Below are 20824 nucleotides of genomic sequence, written 5' to 3'. Positions count from 1 at the left end.
CTTGGGCTGTATGCATTTTCAATGGTGAAAGTGTCAAGTGCCTAAATTTACTTGCAACTTAAATAGGGGACAGACATTTGAATTGTTCAGCACAGCATGTGAACGCTTGCATTAAGAAGATTCCACCAAATTACATTGGATACAGAGGGTCTAACTACTCACAATGATACTAAGTCAGTTTGGCTCAGTGGTAGCATTCTTGTCCCTGAGTCTGAGATGCTGTCCTTTAATGAGACGTTAACTGAAGACCCGCCTGGCTGTTCAGGTGGCCGTTAAAGATCCTATGGCATTATTCAAAGACAGAAGTGAGTTTCTCCCGTTGTCCTGGTCAACAATCCCCCAACTAAAATTGATGACTCGTGCAATGGCTGTTTTTACGACATTGCTGTGTGCAAACTGGCTGCCACCGTTTACCCACAAAATACAAAGAAAAAGCGATGAAAAAATCTCCCTCCCTCAGCAGAAGAATTTAAGAGCTGAATATTCCAGATGAGAGTTGTAGAGAGTAAAAGTTGGTACAAACTGTTTGATTACAGACTGCCTCATTGCAGTGAGCATTGTGATGGTGAACAGGAGCAATTCTGAGTGCTACCAGTAGAGGGTCCTGACAGCCTGCTTGTTAGCCAGCAATGAAAATCGATTTAACAAAACCATTTTAGGGAGGTGGAAGATGAAAGGAAAGTTTATGTGGTTATTTATTGAGGATAAATGAAACCTGAATAGAAGGAAGTTGATGCTCAGCCTGATGGGTATCCTCCTGGTTGATCAATTTGTAAATTATCACTTCACTTTAGTAAGTGTACTGTGGAACGACTCAACATGCAATGTACGTCTTAAGCTGGGAATCTGTACTCAACTGATTTGGTCATATAGCTCTCAAATCTGTTTGCTTTGTTTATTGCTGCCTCATGTGGTTTGGACATGGTGAGCGAAAGTGACTTTCTCGGATAGTATAGCTCTCTCCCATCCAAAAAGTTTATGCACCTGTTATTTTTAGCTTCTGTATACAATTCCTTATTCTTATCAGTACTGAATTTCATTTTCCAGTAATCAGTGATTTATCTCCAGAAATTCAAAACAACAAAAAATGACATTTGTAAGTGCTTTCCACGTCGGGAGGATGTCCCAATGTGCTGGGCAGTCAGGGACCTCACGGTTTCAACCTTAAGATTATCGTGTTGAAATTTAAGACCATGTAGAAATTTGGAAAGTTTCTTTAAATCTTCAAAAGAGTTCAAAGTCAGTTTTTCCCAAGTCTTTTTAGGAACTACAGATAAATGACTTCTAAATTAAGACCTTAAATTAAAAAGCAATCAGAAATTTTGACCTAAAATGGCTGGATATTGTTGCTGCTTAAATATTACCAGATATGGTATTAGTTCAGGATATGTAGGTGTCAGCTTGGCTCACTTGGTAGCCACTCTCATCTCTATTTCAGAAAATACTGAGTTCAAGCCCCATGTCTGGAACTTTAAACTCAGTCTAGGCTGATACTCCAATACTTGGTGAGTGCTGCATTATTGGAATTGCCTTCTTGTAGATGGTATGCCAAACTAAGGTGGCACTGTTCGATAAGAAGGGAGTCGATCCACCAGATAAAATTAAGCATTCATTTTATGGCTGTTTGTGGGATATTGTATGATATATTATATGATACCAGTTATGAGGAGATACTAGAACAGCTGGGATTGTTCTCCTTAGAACAGAGCAGAGGGGGAGATTTAATTATGAGGATTGTTGATAGAGTAGATAGGGAGAAACTGTTTTCAATGGCAGGTGGGTTGGTAACCAGAGGACATAGATTTAAGATAATTGACAAAAGAACCAGAAGGGAGATGAGGAGAAATTATTTTACGCAGCAATTTGTTACGATCTGGAATGCACTGCCTGAAAGGGTGGTAGAAACAGATTCAATATTAACTTTCAAAATGGAATTGGATATATGCTTGAAAAGGAAAAATTTGAAAGGTAAGAGCAGAGGGAATGAGACTAATTGGCTGCTGCATTTGCCTACAAAATTACACAGTCACTACACATCACAGTAAATCCTGTGAGGGGCTTTGAGCCATTTCCTCATCATGATAAGGTGCTATATTTTTGCTACTTGTTATGAACCATGAATTACAATTTTTGCTGAGTGTTTTTCCTTTGTTGTTCTTTCAGTTACCCACATTGTAACTATCAGCGGCGTCATTATAATGATTTTCATCATAATAATTAGTCTCTGCTGCTTCCATAAATGCCGACAAGTGAGTACCTTTTTATTGAAAAACGTATTTTAATAGATATTTACTGAGTGTAATGTTTTACATTGTGAGTAATTGGCTTAGATGTAACAAATGAATTACACTTTGTTAGTTGCTTTGGAACATGAAATATGTTAGAATCAGGAAAAGACTATTAGCCCATCTCGTCTACCTGTGTTGGTTTTCAATGCCATTTTTCCATCTGCTCCATAAATGCGGAGAGTTAGAAATTACCTCTTGCTGCTGAGAGTAGTGTCTTGACAACACTACATACTCACAATTACTCACATACATTCACACGCAATACACTCACACACCACAGACTCACATGCTGCACACTCACACAAGAGGTACTTACATACCAAAGCATAGTTACACACTCTTACAAGGGGGAACAGAATCATGCTTAGAAGAGTGCAGGTGACCAGACGTCTTAGATGTGATTACTTTACACTGAGATTGGTGATTACATGGAATAGGCTAACCATCAAAGTAGTGGAGGCAGATTGTGTGCAACTTTAAGAGACAAGTAGATAGTTAGATGGCAAAGTAATCTATTACAGATATGAAGAATGGAGTTGTGCAGAATTATTTCTTACTCTGGGAGGGAATGGATAGACTGCAATAGTCTCTGCTGGTCCTGTACACCCCTATGTTCCTATGTAAAGGTGTGTTATTGTTCTGCACTTTCACAGAGAGCTTCCTTCAACCTGCACACACAGGGATATGGAGATGCCGACATTCCCTTAAATTGTCCAGTCCCCACAGGAGCTTTTGAACCTATTGAAGGTATGTCGTTATTATAGATGCGCTGCACATGTTTAAAGATTAAAACATTAATCACAGTACTTACACACTACTTGTGAAACAGAATTCTGTAGAGGGGAGATGAACACAGATGTGCTGCAGTGTAGTCACTGTTATTAATATATCTGATATCCTTTGATCTGTGAAAATGAACATTGTTAACTCTGTCACCAGCCATGCTTCTTTATTGGGATAGCACTGGATATGGTTATAAGTTAAGGTTCCTTTTTTGGTCAGTCAAGTATTTGGCCCATCAATATGCTTAAGAGTCTCTTAAGAGTAAGCTAGGGTGTGGGTGTTCAAATTACTTCATAAACAATGAAAGCCTAATTCCAGTTGTCTATAAGGGAGGGGTGGATTAATGTCTTTCAGTTACTTTTAACCATGTTGAATTTTTGTGCAATATGTGCTGATCATCTATTACAATCTGTCCTGAAAAATAAGCATATAATAGGCATATTCAGGGTTTTATAGGGACCATTGAATATAAAAACAATGAAATAAAGTTCAATTATAAACCAAATACATTTGGCATGTGGAACATTGTGTGGACTGTGTTCTTGAGAACCCAATATAGAAAGGATATTAGAGCCATAGGAAGGCTGCCGTGTGGCTCACATGGATAAATACCAGGGATGAAGAGTTAGGCTTGAAAAATTGGGTTTATTTCCACTGGAAGAGAGAATGGTAAAGAGAAGATCTGATAGAGATCTTAATGCTTCTGAATGATTTTGAGAGACTCAATAGTGAAGGATGAATCAAGTCGTTTTTTATTTCCATCTCTCCACTGTTGTATCCAAATTTTATTTCCTTTTAGACCAAAAAGAGAAAAAGGGTGATGAGCAAGTGCTTGAAGACAAGGCCACTAATGATAAAGCTTCAGTGACCAATTCCTGTTTGACGGAAGAAAATGAGAAGCAGAACAACTGTGGGACTGAAAAGAACCACAACTCTGGTAAATACTGTAAAGCATACTGTGAACGGAGAGTAACTTTGCGTAACGTAAACTAAGGAAGTCTCTGGTCTTAGGAGCCAGCAGGAAGAAATCTCTCCGAAATAAGATCATTCATTTCGTTTAAAGCTTGTTTTCCAGCAGAGTAAAATGTTGAATGTAAAAGGGGGAAGATGCAGCTCTTTTTCAGAAGTTTTCTGTGACAATGACTGTGCAGGGTGTTGCTTAATTTCCAACCAGTATCTGCTGAAAAGGGCTGACAAACTGTTTTCACGGCTGGGAACAAGGAAGTTGTTGCTACTCACTCGCTAACAAACACCACAATACTGACATTCATCATTTTTGGGGGAAGCCTTAAAAAATAATGATGATATGGTCACTTAATCCATGACTGTCTATGGGACACATCACTGCATAGTTTCATCCACAAAATATACAGTCGATTCACTTTACAGTATATTCTGTGACACGTTTCGAGACAGCTCAATAACGTGATAGGTGCTATATCAAATGCAAAGGTTATTATTATTAATCTGTTCTCTGTATGTCTTTGTGGGATGTTTGCTAACAACATTTTGTGAAAGACAGGTTTTGAAGGGTAGGTTTTAATTTCACGTTCTGTCCTTATCATAATTATTCTTGGTGATAAATATCACATCACAAAATGACAAGATCGGTTTGGATGAAGAACGCCCTTTGACCCATCTGATCTCATCCCTCCAGAACACGCACACCACCATCCCCCCATCACAGCATCAAGCTGCTTTATAAATAAGTCCAGTGTCCTAACCTCAACCACCTTTCCTGGCAACCTGCTGATTACATCACATCCTGCATCAAACTCCCCCCTCCCTCCCATTGATTTCACCTGAGCCTTAAATATTTTCAGTGGAAACCTGGATTCAGTGGCCCTGCTTTTGTCTTCATTAATACGCACCGGGTGAGGAGTGATCTCCTGGAGCAGAATAGGGATGGTTACAGCTGTCCTCCACTCAGCTCCCCAGGGCAACGCGGTGATATTAAAACAGTGACTTGACAGGAAGCCTGGCCTGCTTGAGGCTCACTCTGCTTGGCTAGAGATTCAATGCCAAGTTGGGTTGAGTTCAATGATGTGCACCTGTGAGGCGTTTCAGTTTCTTTTCAAATGCAGACGGTTACCACACGCATTCAGGCTCCTGCGCCCAATGTGCTCGTGTGGAAACCCTGGGGGTTTTGAGGAAATCAGAGCATCTGTGTCTGGAGTCAATGCAACCCAGCTGGTGCCAGTGAATATTGGTTTAGGTGTCTCACGAGTGCCTTTTGAATATATATTATATACATATACAAAGATATTTATGGACAGTAGTTGTGAAAGTTTCCTGTGGTTTCAGGATCAGTATTGCTGAGTAGACTGAGGGAGTTCAGCATACAAAGTATATCCAAGGTTGGTGGGTGGGAGCCATGTGTTGCTAAACAAGGTCTCTGCTTTGTTAGGAGCAAATTCCAACCTCCCCAAGGTGAATTATACAGGAATTTTATGAGCAATGCCATTTTTATATAAAATAAAAGCTTTGCAATAATAATAATAATCATCCTTGCATTTGATATAGCGCCTTTTCAGGTCTTCTCGATGTCTCAAAGCGCTTCACAGAATATACTGTAAAGTGAATTGACTGTATATTTGTGGGCAAACGTTGCAGCCAATTGCGCACAGCAGTGTTTCACAAACAGCCGTGGATTGAAAATAATCAATTTACTATTGTTTTGTTTTAGAGGGATTATTATTAGGCGTGTGGAGTAAGGAAACTTGCCCAAAGTTTTGCCCTGCCTGGAATTGAACCCAGGTGTCTCGCTTGCTAAGCGAGTGCTCTAACCACTGAGCTACAGGACTCCACAAAAGGGCCCTTTTCATCCATTTTCTTGTGAGTAATGTAGAGCTAGCAGAATTGTGGTTTACTGACAGAGAGTACGTGTGCGTGCACAGAACTAAAAGAAAGGCTGGAAAATTGATACAAATAGCAATTACATATGAGAGTGAGACAGAAGCAAAGAGTAGGAAGTGGAGAAAGACAGATTAAGCTAAGGTTAGTTTTGCCGTTTTTAAAAATGCTGTTAAGAAATAATCTCTCTGTCATTCAGAGGTTTGAATTGGCGTGCACCTGCTTCCTGTTCAGATGTCAGCACATTTAGACTGTTTTCAGACCCGTTGAGAGCTGGTGATTTGTCTCCCTGTTTCATTGGCAAAACTTGATTGCAGTGATCTATCCAGGATTAGGTACTAACCACGTCTAATATTCACTCAGACAGTTTCCTTCTCATAAGAATATTAACCCTGCAAGCCAGACCCCAACAGGTAAGGTGGTCCTAGCTGGATAAGCAGTGGGAAGCTTGCCAAACAGTGCTCTTGATGTCACTCTATGTGGTTTTAACTGGTTAGACTCCAGCAGCACCCTAACACGCACTCTGTCTAGATGTTCTGTTGCTCGAGCCGGAGTAATAAAATTATAATATATGAAAGCTTCAACTCAACTTTGTAATATTTTATTGGCTTTTTCAGCAACACTTGCTTGTAATACTCTCATCCTTAAACAGACTTGCAGTGCTGAATCTGAGACTACAGCTGTATGGGCCTTGGTGGCTCAGAATAAGATATGCAACTGTGGTTGTTGGCTCCTCAATGTTGCAAATGTGTGCTTAGTGTATGTAAACACGCTGCTGATATTCAAACATGTCTTCATTAACAAGAGGGACTTTGTAGTTCCTAAAGTATTCAATTATACAAAATATAATTTGTGAAGGTTTTCCATTACATTTATGTACATAAATTTGATATATACATTTGATATAGCGCATTTGATATGGCTCATGTCTTCGAGACATCTCAAAGCTCTTCACAGAATATTCTGTAAAGTGAATTGACTGTATATTTTGTGGGCAAAACACAGCAGCCAATTGCGCACAGCAGTGTCCCACAAACAGTTGTGGATTGAGTGACCAAATTATTATTATTATGTTTTTAAGTAATTAAGACAATGAGTAAATAATGCAAATAAGTGCTTTGAGCGGTTACTCGCTTGAAGGGGGCTCTATAAATGCAAGTTGTTGTTACTGCAATGTGTTTAAGGGGAAAATGAATGACTGGGGGCTTGCACTTAAAGAGATCACAACAACCACATGCTTTATACTGTTGTGTGTTCCATGTACAGTTGCAAAACCTAATCCAGCTGTTGCACATCCGAGCAAGATAAATTTGTGGGTTTGTGAATGATGCATTCACAATGGAATCTAACCTATAGTAATCTCACCCCTGGCTGTGTGTTCCTCACACTCTCAGATTTTACTATGAGATTATCGTGACTTTACCGTATTGATCTCCACAATAAACGGATTAAGAAGCTGAGAGAGACGCACACACACAGTGGCACCTCTGGACTTACCTATGAATTTTGTGGTGCGAGTGGCTTGGAATGCTTTAAGGAAAGTACAGACTTTACTGGGGTGTAATAATATACTGAACTGTTGTGATAAGCAAATCTAATCTGTGTTCATCACCCCAGTTTGCTAAAATACAAAACCGATGACCCCGCTACTGGTAGTTGCTATTATTTCACTGCCAGAATTTGCTGAGCAGTTATGCTATAATGTCAGCGAGATGGCCCAGATTCCTCCTTTTATTTTCTTTGGGGTATTTTTTCATTTGATCAGTTGCACATGTTTGGAATGGTGAGTATGGTGATGGGTTTCCTCATGACTGTGTATTTGAAGGCAAATATAAGAGGCAATTTGCATTTCGATAACGCAACTGATTGCCATGAAGTGTAGAACCAATTTACCTGGAAGATCGTTGGTCAGGACACTGGGAGAAACTCTTCTCTTCTCAGATAGTGCCGTACGATCTTTGATGTCTTATTGAACAGGCAGACGGGACCTTGGTTTAATGACTCACTCAAAATATCCAGAAAGGACCCAGTTGCTTAAAAAAAAGAGTTTACAATTTGAATTAAGATTCACTTAATTTCTTCACTTAATCCTTCTCTAGGTCATTGACTGGTGTGTGCAGGAGCCATTCTTTTATGTAGCATTAAAACTGGAATGCTGCTTCAAGCCTATCAATGCAAGTTTTCGATTATGAAGTCTTGTTATATTTTACATTCCTTTCAACTGCCTGAGAATTACCCCAGTACCAGTATTTATCCACTAGGTGTCAGGCAGCTACTATTTTGTTCCAAAGGTGACTTACCATCACTAAAGTACAGGATTTACACAGAGTTACACAGTGATACAACACAGAAACAGACAATTCACTCCAACTAGTCCGTGCTGGTGTTTATACTCTCTACAAACCCCTAACCTATTTCCCTCTCCTATACCCCTATCCCTCATGCATGCTCCAAGATTACTCTTAAATACACAACTGCCTCCTTACTTAAAAAGTTTTCCTGTCAGGAACTGAAAGCAGCAAATCTGTCCTACCTGCAATTGATATTTTGTGCCATTGCCAACAGGAATGGCTGGATTAAAATAGTCAAATTACTGCTAGAATTATATCGAGTTAGAAAATATCTAAAAAGGAGTAAACTATTGGGGTGTGGAGAAGGGTAGGTAAATGGGAATGAAAGGGTTCCTCTTAAAAGAACCAGCATAATTCATGATGGGCTCAATGGCCTTTTGTACTGTACATTTCTATGGTTCTGAAGGCCTATGTGTGGGTACATAGGGTGGTTTATGTGAACTGTGCAGTGTGATCTCTATACATATAGTTCAAATAGATAATCTGAATGCATTGTTTGATTGAAATGACTATTAAATGAGTAGAAGGAAAAGGAAATCACAGGTCAGATTTTCTTAGGCAAAGAAACTAAAGAAGTTCACTTAGAATCACATGCACTTCTGATTTCTATCTGTAAATGTTAATAGCACACTTTATCAGGTATTTGTGCTTAGTAGCACTCTAACTTCAAGTCTGAAGAATAAAAGGATCATTCTGGATAAACGCTCAGTGTCTTGTGGACTCAATGATGGGAGATCATTAGAAAGAGAAAGACTTGTTTTCCAAATTGTTCGAGTCCATTTTGTTTCCATGGAAACTGCCCTGCTCATTTGGTAAAGGGCATATCAATGAGTGGAGATTACACAGCAGGAAAGGGCTTGTCAAGGTTAATGCAAGTGCACTGTTTGATCATTGAAGGTCATCTTCTGTATTCAGAATACTCGCCAAATACAATGATAGTTGAAATTGAAGTAATTATAACATGGAGTCACCCATAATGACTCTTTGTTATGGGTATCACGATTTCATCACGATATCAACCCATTTGCAATAAAAGATTCTCAAAACTAAATATTGTAAAAACCAAGTCTGAGAAATGTGTATGGTCCGAGGCTTCATGTTCAATCTTGAATAAAAACAGTGATAAAGAATTGGAGATCTTGCCATTGGGTTTGGTTTTGGTGCTGAAATGGTATTGTAGTCCTTGAAGACCAATGGTGAGTTCTCTGTGCTCCTCGTCCTGAGTGTGCATTGACTCTCATGCATTAAACAGCAATTTGCCCTCTTTTGATGTATACGTATGGGATGGATTGTGTGTTTCTGAAATAATAAAAATTGCGAGACTCTTGTGGGCTGCTGACAGTATCGTTTTCTCTTTAAGATTTCCTGCCATCAAGAACAAATTGAATCAGATTATTGAGATCTCCTTGCCTTGTATCATTTTATTCAGGCTTACTCAAAACATTTGAAGTCTAGGCCAATGGTATTTTCACAAATACGTGGCTGATCAGATTTCTGACTAGGTGGGCAGTAAAGCCAGCTTGTTTTCAAGAATGTTTGGTGAAGTTATTAGGAGGTCAGATTTTTATCCTTCATTTCCTACAGCTTTTATGCAGGTTATATTGTCCTCTGCTCTAGTTTCACCCTTTGCACTAGGTGCTCCATGTCACTGTGACATGATGTGTTCTGGACTCTTTTCGCATGAATCTTTACAGGGCAGGTTTCTAATGTCGGTCAGGCTGCCTGGGGGTGGCAGTGAGCTGACATGAGGTTCTGAGCAGGTGGAGTCCTGTAGCTCAGTGGTTAGAGCACTCGCTTTGCAAGTGAGAGAATTGAGTTCAATTCCAGGCAGGGCGAAACCTTGGGCAAGTTTCCTTACTCCACACAGAGCCTAATAATAATCCCTCCAAAAACAATAATAAATTGGTCATTTTCAATCCATGACTGTTTGTGGGACACTGCTGTGCGAAATTGGCTGCCGTGTTCGCCCACAAATATGCAGTCAATTCACTTCACAGTATATTCTGTGAAGCGCTTTGGGACAACTAGAAGATGTGAAAAGCGCTACAGCAAATGCAAGGATTATTATTATTATAAAGTATACTTTTATAGGTAATGGGTGACAATGGACGTTACCTTGAGCTTCTTACTACTGAGCAATGTTGTCAGAGCACTGGCAGTAAATTGCCTACCTACGGTCTTAACTAGGAAACAGTGCAGGGTCGGTGGGACGGAAGGAAAGGAGAGACAGTAATATCAAAGTCAAAAGAGGAATGACTAAACTTTGGTAGATATGTTAACATAGTACAGAAAATGATGTAGGCCATTGCATGATGAATGATTACTTTCCAATTCCCCAAAATACCAACCAGTTGACTTTTCTTATTATCTTTGAAGTGAGTGAATATCCCGATTGTTTTCAGAGGCAGCCGAACAGAGATCAAAGCCACGGTGACAGCCCTGTTATTATTGATGATAAGATCCTGATACAGAAGAGATATTACTGGGACATCAGAAAATTGTATGGTAGAGTTGAAAAGAATCGGAAAATGACAGGTTTTATGAAACGCAGATTGTCTTCGGCTGAAGACTTTCCTTGTTTGACCCCCTGAGTGCTTTTGACGAGGCTCCACAATAGTCTGGAGGGGTAACAATAGCACAATGTTTGGGGCAGGATATGAGCTTGGTTGGATAGGGAAAGCACTGCACTTTGGTGGAGCTGCAGCTCTTTTTAATATGAGATTTCTTGGACGTAATGGACTTTGCAGTATCTTTGCAGGACAGTTTTGTTGTTAGTTTGGACAGGAGGAAAATGGTGTTTTGGTTCTTATCCTCTTTCATCACTCATGAGGAATCGGCGACATTCAGGCACCAGTTCCAATAACAGGGAAACTGATCTCTTTGTTTGAGCTAATGGATCGTTATATCCATTCAAACCAAAATTAAAATGCCTATTCTTCAAACCAATTTTTGTGACAATAATAAAAGTAAATGGTATGGTTTCAATAACATTTCAGGAGATATTTCATCATGATAATAAACTATGTACTGAACTTGGTATTTCCTAATGCGCTCACTGTTACTGTATACAGATGCTTTTATGCTGTCTAATACAATAATAATCTTCCATTTCATATTGCACTTTGTCAGAACAACAAATTACATTTATAGAGCACCTTTCACGTCGGGAGGATGTCCCAAGGCTCACATCTTCGAGATGTCTCAAAGCGCTTCACAGAATATACTGTAAGGTATACTGTAAAGTGAATTGACAGTACATTTTGTGGACAAAATCCGTCAGCCAATTGTGCACAGCAGTGTCCCACACACAGTCGTAGATTGAGTGACCAAATTATTATTATTTTTTTTTAAGGGATTACTACCCCTGGAAAAGTGATCTGCCAGTCAACTGAAAAAACTGGTTCCTACTTACTGATAGGTAAACAGGGGCGTGTGGAGTAAGGAAACTTGCCTAATGTTCTCCCTGCCCATAATCGAACCTGGTCCTCTGGCTTTCGAGGCGAGTGCTCTAACCACTATGCTACAGGACTCCATATCTTCCCTCCCCTGACATCCAAGGTCCCTTTCTTAGTCTTTGGCATTTATTAATTTAGTATTTTTCATTATTGGTTAATATTTTCATTTACATATGACACATAATTAGCCCCTGTTCTCTTCTGTTATTTGATGTGATCTGTGCTTTGATGTTGCCGTATTGGAGACCTGCGAGGGTTATTCTCCCGTACTAACTCCGATTATATGAGTGGACACACACCATAAACAGAGATGAAGTGCTGGGTGGTGTGCAATGTGTGTCCAGCTGAACAGTTGATGAACAGACACTTGTATCTGATCAGTGCAGTGGAGAAATGCAGAGATTCTGTTGGAATAGTCATTGCTTGTGAACCTATCCGCTTTGATTTTTATTAAAATCAAATATACCTTTTTGAGAAAAAAAGAGAATGAGGTTGCCTGTAAAATAAGCATCTTCGAAGCCTAAACTAGGTAACAGCCAAGTGTAGCTCGGCTATTAAATTATAGCCTCAGGTTCACATTCACTAAATTGGGGATTTGTTTGTGGGTAGGATTGGAATTCTTTAACACAGAGGAATAGTGCCTGGAAAATCTATGACAACCCTAATGCTGGTACCTTAGCATTTCTAGTAACCATGAATGGGATCATTGTCAAGCACTCATAGTCCTGTTGCACTCAATCAGCCGGCTAGAAGTGCATAGATTTCTCAGTGTAACTTGGGTATGAATTTTCAAAGTGGATACATAATCCTAAATTCAGACTGATGTTCTGTGACGACAGATTAATGGGTGGGGGGAGGAAGGGAATGACTAACTTGGAGCTATCAGATAAAACGCATTTACTTTGAAGAAGAAAAGGGTAATTTGAAGACTGTGCGTGAGTGTGTGTGTATCTAGACAGGTAGACAGACATCGAGGAGCTTCTTCTGAACAAGGATTTCTTTTTCATATGGGTTTTATTGATGGAAAAATGAATGAGACTCAATGATAGAAGATTGATTTGTCAATGACAGCTCTCTATGCGATGTCAGTGATGCCAGGCTGGCTGAGAGTTATCTATTCCCCTCTTCCCTCAGGTGACATGTTCACCAGTGTGAAGGGGGTTATGTGCAGAGTGCCAGCGAATGCAAGGTTTGTGCTAGCATTTTGGAGAAGGTGCTTGAAGGCGAGGTATGATGCCTCCTTTCACTGTGTACTATTTCACTGTGTCCTTTACTGTTGCTTTTGGAAAATATTTATAACTTTCAGCTTCCTATTTTTGCCTACTTGCAGAACTTGCTCGGATTGCTTTGCAGTGAAGCCCCCAGGTGAGTGTGATATACTTTTGGTTAATGGAGGGAGCCCACATCTTGGTGACTCAGATTCCTTCCTCTTAAGGAATCTTCTTAAGAAATACTGCAACTAATAAAATATGGGCGCCAAATAAGATTAGCCCTCTGCAGACAAGAACTATTCCCTGGATCGGGAGATTAAGAAGGTTCACAGTTGCCTTTATGTATGAGAGAGGAAAATTGGCCTAGATTTTCCAATTCTGAGGGCTGAAATTCCAGTCAACATTACTAGGTAATTTGCATTTATATAGCACCTTTCACATAGGTTTTACAAAGACTGAGTGGGAATCTGAACTGGAAGGGAAGGGGGAGGGGGCTGGAGGCAGCGGGGTTGGTGGCCAAAGGCACAGTCAGAAATAGGTCTTTGAGATAAGGAACTAATGTTCCCTCTGTTTGGGGAATCTGAAGCAAAAGGATATAATCCAATTAAAATGCAATAAACACAAAATCAATTGAGGGTAGATAAATATTTGGGAAATAAGGGTATTCAAGAATTTAAATTTAAAAAAATGGGGAAATGGAATTTAAAAACAATATAACCCTTCTCACATAGAAAGAACATCTCAAGGTTTTACAATGAATGAAAGCTTGCCTGTTGATGGTGGGCCAGAGCAGGTGGAGTGGGAGGAAGCAGGCCACCAACTTACGTTATATAGAGCCTTTTACACAGGATAGCACCTCGGATCGCTGTGTAATAATAGTTGTATAAAAAACCCTTCCATCTGATATAATGCCTTATCACATCAGGAGGATATCTCAAAATGCTTCACAGGATTTACTGTGTGAAGTGATGGTATTTTATTGGCAAACCTGGCAGCTGATTTGATAAACAGCCATCAATTTTATCTCAGTAAATTGTTGGCCACAAAAAACTGGGAACATTTTTCTTCTCTTTTTGAATAGTGCCATGAGATCTTTAATGTCCACCTCAATAGTATTGGACATTAAACATCCCATCCAAAGGATGGCACCTCCAACAGTGCAGCACTCCCCAGCACTGCATTAGGGTGATTACAACATAGTGATTGAAACTAAGTCAAGCTGACACTTCTGTCAGCAAATTTAAAAGATTAGAGAAAGTAAACCCAGAACAGTACTTTCAAATATGCAAAATGCAGTAGAACAAGAGGGCACATGTTTAAAGTTATGTAGGGTAATTTAAGGTAGACACCAGGAAGTATTTCTTTGCATAGAATGGAATCAACAACTGGAACCATGAAGGGTGGTTCAGGCCAGGACACTGAACTCATTTAATTAACAGTTTGATGCATAATGGCTGGATGATGGGGTTGTTATTCTGGTAAATGAAACGGGAAAAGGAGAAATGGGACATGCTTCTATTGAGAGTTTGTTGAGTTTATTAGATTCTTCCTTAAAGACGTATCCCTCCTCACTTTATGACGAGTGTTCAGGAATTTTTGGGGCTTAAAACGTGCCGTCATGTCACCTGCACAACAAATATCAAGCACACCCTCCTGGCTTTCATCCCTCTCCAAATAGCGCACCTTCTTTTCAAATCCTTTTTCAACAAGGTAGTGGCCTGATAATAGGTCTGCATTTACTCTGTTTATGTAGCATTGTAGAAGCGTCCAGAATTTGGCAAATTGTTGAATTCAGTCTTAACTTGTGGAGTCATGTAGCTCAGTGGTTAGAGCACTCGCCTCGCAAGCAAGACGTCTGGGTTTGATTCCTGGCAGGGCGAAACGTTGGGCAAGTTTCTTTACTCCACACGCCTCTGTTTACCTAGCAATAAGTAGGACCCTGGATGTTAGGTGGATTGCTTTTCCGGTGGTAATAATTCCTTCAATAATAATAATAATTTGGTCACTCAATCCATGACTGTTTGTGGGTCACTGTTGTGCGCAATCGGCTGCCGTATTTCGCCACAAAAATTTCCAGTCAATTCACTTTACAGTATATTCTGTGAAGCACTTTGAGTCGTCTTTGAAGACGTGATAAGGAGCTATATGAAATGCAAGGATTATTATTATTATAATTATTATTTTTCTGTAGTTATTAATTTACAGAAAACCGGCTTCAACAACAATACTTTAGCTTTACGTAGCGCTTTTCATGTGAGGAGGACATCTTCACACAACTGATTGGGATCCCATGGCAGGGAAGGGGTGAGGATGGGGGGAACTGGAGAGTGGGGAAAGGGGTCATCTCAGAACTAAGGCTGTGCTTAACAATTTGCCAAATTCTGAATGCTCCAAAATGCTATGAAAATAGAGTAAATATAGATCCAAGCAGAATTTCTCCCCAGCAATTACTTGACTCTTGAAAGCCAATTTATAAAGCAGGTATCTCTCTCTGCAATTTTAATTCCATTGCTACTTACAGTATATAGAACAAACAGAAAGAGATTTGTATAATGAATAGAAAGTAATATATTCAAGGGCATCTGTGACCTTGATTCTTGCAGTTCTGATGCTATCAGCTCTCTGAGCAAAATGAGCTTTTTCTCATTTTAACTATGATTTTGTTTTAGATTTTTAGAATAATCCCCGACAGTTTTTTTTTAACCGTGCTAAGTTAAATGTACAGAGCCTGTGAGGTTTAGAAGCTTAGAAAAGGATACACAACAGCGATTTGAATTAATCTAGGATAATTTAAAAGTGTCTGAAGCCTTCGTAAATTATTGCAACAGTGGGTTGTGAAGCTAACACCACTTCACTCTATGACACTATGTATGTCAGTGCCCTTATAAAGTAGCCTTACTATGCAAAGGGTAATAAGAGAAGCTTGCTTTTTGCACTGATGAAAGACAGTGCTACTCTATGCAGCTGTTGAAGTATACTAATTGTATCCCCAAAACATATGCTGTCAGCAGGCGTAATTGAAGTTTTGCGAGTTCAGTTTTCAGATGCGCTGTAGCTGGTACTCTTCATGGTTGTGGGGGGAGGGGATGGAGCTGGAAGAAAAGGGATATGTTTGCTGTGAAATTCAACAGCGTTTACTGTGTATTGGGAACTTGTGAAGAGCTTGTGCATGTTATTTATTTGGGGGATTTCTTCGCGACTCTTTCCAGTTTTTGGGAGCTTTTGTCGGAGGAGGCTTGAGGATTGATGAGAAGTGTGGCAAAGCACAAGGCACATTTACTCCGCATTAGTGCCAAACCAGTCACCACCAGCTCCACCAATATCGCTCCCTCTACATTGTTTTGAGCATATTTATCTTTTTTTCTTTTAAACATAGACCACACTTTGGATAGGTAATGGGAATTTCAGCTATTTAGCTCAAGCTTTGTAATAATAATAATTTCAAAGTGTGGGGAATACAAGGTCCTTTCTGCTGGGATGATACGGTCGGCTGCTTACGATTTAATTAAATTTCTAGTTGTAATTCAACAAACCTTCAAAAAGCTGACCTCCTGGGTTCTGTCTATAACATGTCTTACTAAAGTCAACACATTTTATCACTTGATCAATCCTTTATCTATTTTCCGTGATGTTTTGTTTTGGTAATCTTTTGATAAATAACAATTGCATGCAAATTCTTGGAAAAATACAACCGAAAATGACCACAACACCTTATTTTAGCCATTCTGCCCCCAGTCTCTGGAAGTCCAGAATTGTTCCACCTGGCCCCCTCTCTCCCCTTTTTACAACTCGCTTGAAGACCCTACCTCATTGACCGTAATTTTGGTTATCTTTCCCTCACCCTCCTCAGCTCCTCTCACCCAGCTTGATTCCTCAGCCAGCTTGATTCCATGTGTAGTGCTTTGGAATGTCCTCCCAAAGTAAATGCCGATGCATAAATGTAAACTGTATTGCATTTTGTATTGGTTTGTATTTAGTCTTTCAATGCCATCTTAGAGCTGATATAAGAGCATCCAAGTGAAGGGTGCTGTGTAAAAGCAAGTTGTTGTTGAAGTGTCACTGCAGTCAATGGTACAGAGAATGAACTGCTTCAGTGCATTGGTTACCTTCAGTCTCCTTTGTGAAATGAAAATCACTGTATTCTGTTCCCTAGCATAAAGGTGAAAACTGTGATCTTTCATAACAGCTCTCAATATGAGGATTACAGGAAAGTGACTGATTCCACTGTAGCAAATGTAGCTCTGGCTCAAGTGGTAATAATGAAAGTATTACTACTTAATTTCACATTGGGAAGACATCCCAAAGTACTTCAAAGGATAGACTATAGAGTCAGTGACTATGTGTTTTATGGGTGAGCTTAATGTAAATATCAGACCATCCTAGGTGGAGAAAATCCCTCGTCTAGATTTATTCTATTTATGTAATGTTTCAGAGTGCACAATTTGATTAATTGTTCAATTCAGTTTTAATTATGAAACTGTTTTTCTGTTGTTCTCAATATAACTCACCAGCTTCAAACTTAAGACTGTACTTAACAAGCTGCCAAATTCTGGATGCCCCAAAAATGCTAAGAAATTGTGTAAATTTCTGTGAATATTTTTTCCTCCGAACACTGGTATTGGGGATATTTGTGAGACTTTATTCTTAGTTTTGAGACTACCTCCCAATGTGAAAGGTGCTATATTAAAGTAAATTGGATTTTAAATTCACCCTCTGGTTATTTCTCTGGCTCCTTGTATTTCACCAGCTTGAAAGCCTATCTTCAAAGAGGAGTTGTTTAGCAGTCTTAGAGGGAGACACTGAGGTTGAATGGCAGTTGTTGGGAAAGTGGCAATATAAATGGTATCTTACGGCAGTAAACGCTCTCAGGTCTTAAAGTTCATCTTCTGCAGGAACCCAGTGTGCAGCTTAGCTCAGTTGGTAGCACTCTTACCACTAGGTCAGAAGGTTATGCGTTCAAAATCAATGTCAGCTCATATAGTCCAGGTTGATACTCCAGTGCATGCTCTGATGGATGTTAAATAACCCATACTATTATTGGAAAAGATACCAGAGTTTCTCATGGTGTCCTGGCCAACAATCTTCCAGACAAAATTGGCCATTTACTTCATGGCTGTTTCACATTACTGTGTTCAAATTGGCTGCTGCGTTTACATAAACATACACACTACTTTTCAGAAAATTTGTGAAACACATCGAGGTATTCTCGACATAGTAAGTGCTATATCATGCGAAGGATTTATATAGGTATCAAACATTTCAAATGGAACTGCATCGCTTCAAGTCCTGAGCTCAGGTCCAAACAAGATCTCGGTCGGAATCACCATAGGAAAAACATTTTACATTCCCATATTTTCACCACGTGGTGCCTTTTATGCTGTCCTTATCACAACTCACTGATCCTCATCTTTGTGGAATTGTGTTTTTTTAACCTTTTCAATGCCATTCACAAAATGTCGATATTCTGCCTATACCAATAGCGAAATATATCATATTGCATGTACACTTGTACTAATGGCAGGATATCTTCACTTGAATGCATGCTAGATGTTAAATGTCTTGTCCTGCATGTATCACCTTCACTATTAATAGCAGAATATCTTTTTTATATATATAAACACATTTTATTAAGAACACAACTTTAACACTGAGGCAACTCCAGAAGATATGTAGAATTGAAGAGAGAATGACTTCTAAACGTTTTCTAAATAAATCAATTTCTGGTAGATGGTTTTACTCGTTGATGTAATTGGTCAAAAATACTCCCAGGGCCAATATAATGAATGCAACCAAATCTGAACTCTCGCAACTTTTGCGTTGAGTTATATTAGATTCTGTACGATTTGCGCTATGCATTTCTCCAAGGGCCAGGAATGGAATCGCCTTAGGAAAACCTAATCTGTTAAATTGGTAACAAATAAGTGTCTGTGTTAGCATCTGTGGTGTATGGGTGGGAGTGCTAATCATAATTAAATGACATCAAGGACCTGCACATAATGAAGGACTGACAGTTTTGCTCAGTTAAACATATTATTTTCACATTTTCACACTGCAGAATTTGTGTAGAAATGTGGCAAAATCGCAAGTGACTATATTACTACCATTTTCAGATTCCTGCACTGTTGCCATTGAAACAGGAGACTGCTGTGTAAATTATAATAGTGTTGTATTGATTGCAGACAGCGGTCAAGTGCAGAATTTTGTTCCTCAAGTCCCCACACAGAATAATACTATTGCATATTAATACACCAAGAAATATTGAAGTGAAATTTGCTGTGTTAATTATGACAAGGAACTTGCCATAGTTAACACCTCACTATGAAATATGAAATTTGCAATATGAAACGGAGTGAAATCCAGTCAATTTCACATCTGTTTCATATTGCATTACCTGTAATGATTATCACAAAGAACATGTCATCAAATATCTCACATTTACCTGCATTGATGAGAACCCCCACCCAAAACAAATACCAGCAAGTGGCAGGCACCTGAATGTAAACAGCGGTCAGATATCTAATAATAATAATCCTTGCATTTGATATAGCACTTTTCACGTCTTCTAGATGTCTCAAAGCGCTTCACAGAATATGCCATAAAGTGAATTGACTGTATATTTGTGGGCAAAACGCGGCAGCCAATTGCGCACAGCAATGTCCCACAAACAGTCGTGGATTGAAAATGGCCAATTTATTATTGTTTTGTTTCAGAGGGATTATTATTAGGCTCTGTGTGGAGTAAGGAAACTTGCCCAAGGTTTCGCCCTGTCTGGAATTGAACTCAGGTCTCTCGCTTGCAAGGCGAGTGCTCTAACCACTGAGCTACGTGACTCCAATGCACTGATCGTCTGACAGCTAGTTTGCTGGTATCATTCACGTAATGTATTTCTTATTTTCTACATGGCTTATTTTCTACATATCTGTAGCTCGTGCAGAATATAAGAAATTAGACTCGTAAGTCTTTTTCCTACAACTTGACAAGTTATGGGAGTTTCTAAGTTTTAATAGATTTTCTGAATTGCAGAGACCGCTTCAGAAGGTTTATTTTCTGTACAAATTCAGCACGAGATTGCTCCACAGGAACATTTAAAAAATATTCCTAGCATTGCGGATATGTAGAAAACATTTCTAAACTTCCATTGAAATTGATAGGCGACCAATTCTGTCCATATTAAGTAAAAGGAAAATATGATTTAGGTGAGGTGTGTAAGTAGTGAAATTGTTAATTTGAAGCCTAAAAGATGTTATTTCTAATGGTTTGCCTGTGCAAATGGAGTCTCCTTCCAGTAATCTAAAGTCCACTCTGATGCAATCTAATTCTGAGGCACAGATAAGCATAGCATTCATCACTATTACATAATGACTGTGCAAATTGTACAGTTTTAACAAGAGAAATTCATTTTAATAAAAAAACTACATCAAGACAGGATAATTGGAATCTGTACCTTACTGTCTGGTCTGACCGGTGAAACCATTTAAAGGAATATGATTGCTTTTATAAGAACATAAGAAATGCTAGACAAAAAAAAACTAGGGTCCATCTAGTTCACCTTCCACCTTCCTGGCGGTCGCATGCACATATGTCCCGAACTATCTATATACTAAACCCCATAATGTTATTTCATAAAAGAAAACTATCTAATTTGTGTTTGAAAGAATCAACACTTTCTGCTTCAACTGTCTGCCTAGGGAGCCTGTTCCACAGGTTCACTATTCGCTCACTGAAATAGTGTTTGTATAGATTTGTTCTGAATTTACTCCCCTTCAGTCGCAGGCCATGTCCTCTGGTTTTACTATTCTGGACAATTTGAAACAGCCTGTCACGATCTATATCGTCTTTCCCCTTTAGAATCCTAAAGACTGCAAACATGTCGCATCTCAATC

The 20824-nt window shown here is 39.2% G+C and overlaps 1 protein-coding gene and 1 non-coding gene across 2 annotated transcripts in view; one reads left to right on the top strand and one right to left on the bottom strand.

The window, feature by feature from the left end:
* The window catches only part of LOC103182247 (putative cell-type specific agglutination protein pfl7), a 97210-nt gene that overhangs the window by 14917 nt on the left and 61469 nt on the right, over window positions 1–20824 (top strand). The window contains exons 3-5 of the mRNA XM_007899176.2: window positions 2164–2249; window positions 2942–3035; window positions 3871–4008. Coding sequence (XP_007897367.1) covers window positions 2164–2249; window positions 2942–3035; window positions 3871–4008 — 318 coding nt within the window. The remainder of the gene's footprint in view (window positions 1–2163; window positions 2250–2941; window positions 3036–3870; window positions 4009–20824) is intronic.
* Window positions 5804–5875, bottom strand: trnaa-agc. Its single transcript has one exon. It is a non-coding gene; the product is annotated as a tRNA-Ala (tRNA).

This window comes from Callorhinchus milii, unplaced genomic scaffold (assembly GCF_018977255.1).
Source record: "Callorhinchus milii isolate IMCB2004 unplaced genomic scaffold, IMCB_Cmil_1.0 Scaffold1, whole genome shotgun sequence".
In the NCBI taxonomy this organism is placed as follows: Eukaryota; Metazoa; Chordata; class Chondrichthyes; order Chimaeriformes; family Callorhinchidae; genus Callorhinchus; species Callorhinchus milii.
This window is presented reverse-complemented; position numbering and strand designations above follow the sequence as displayed.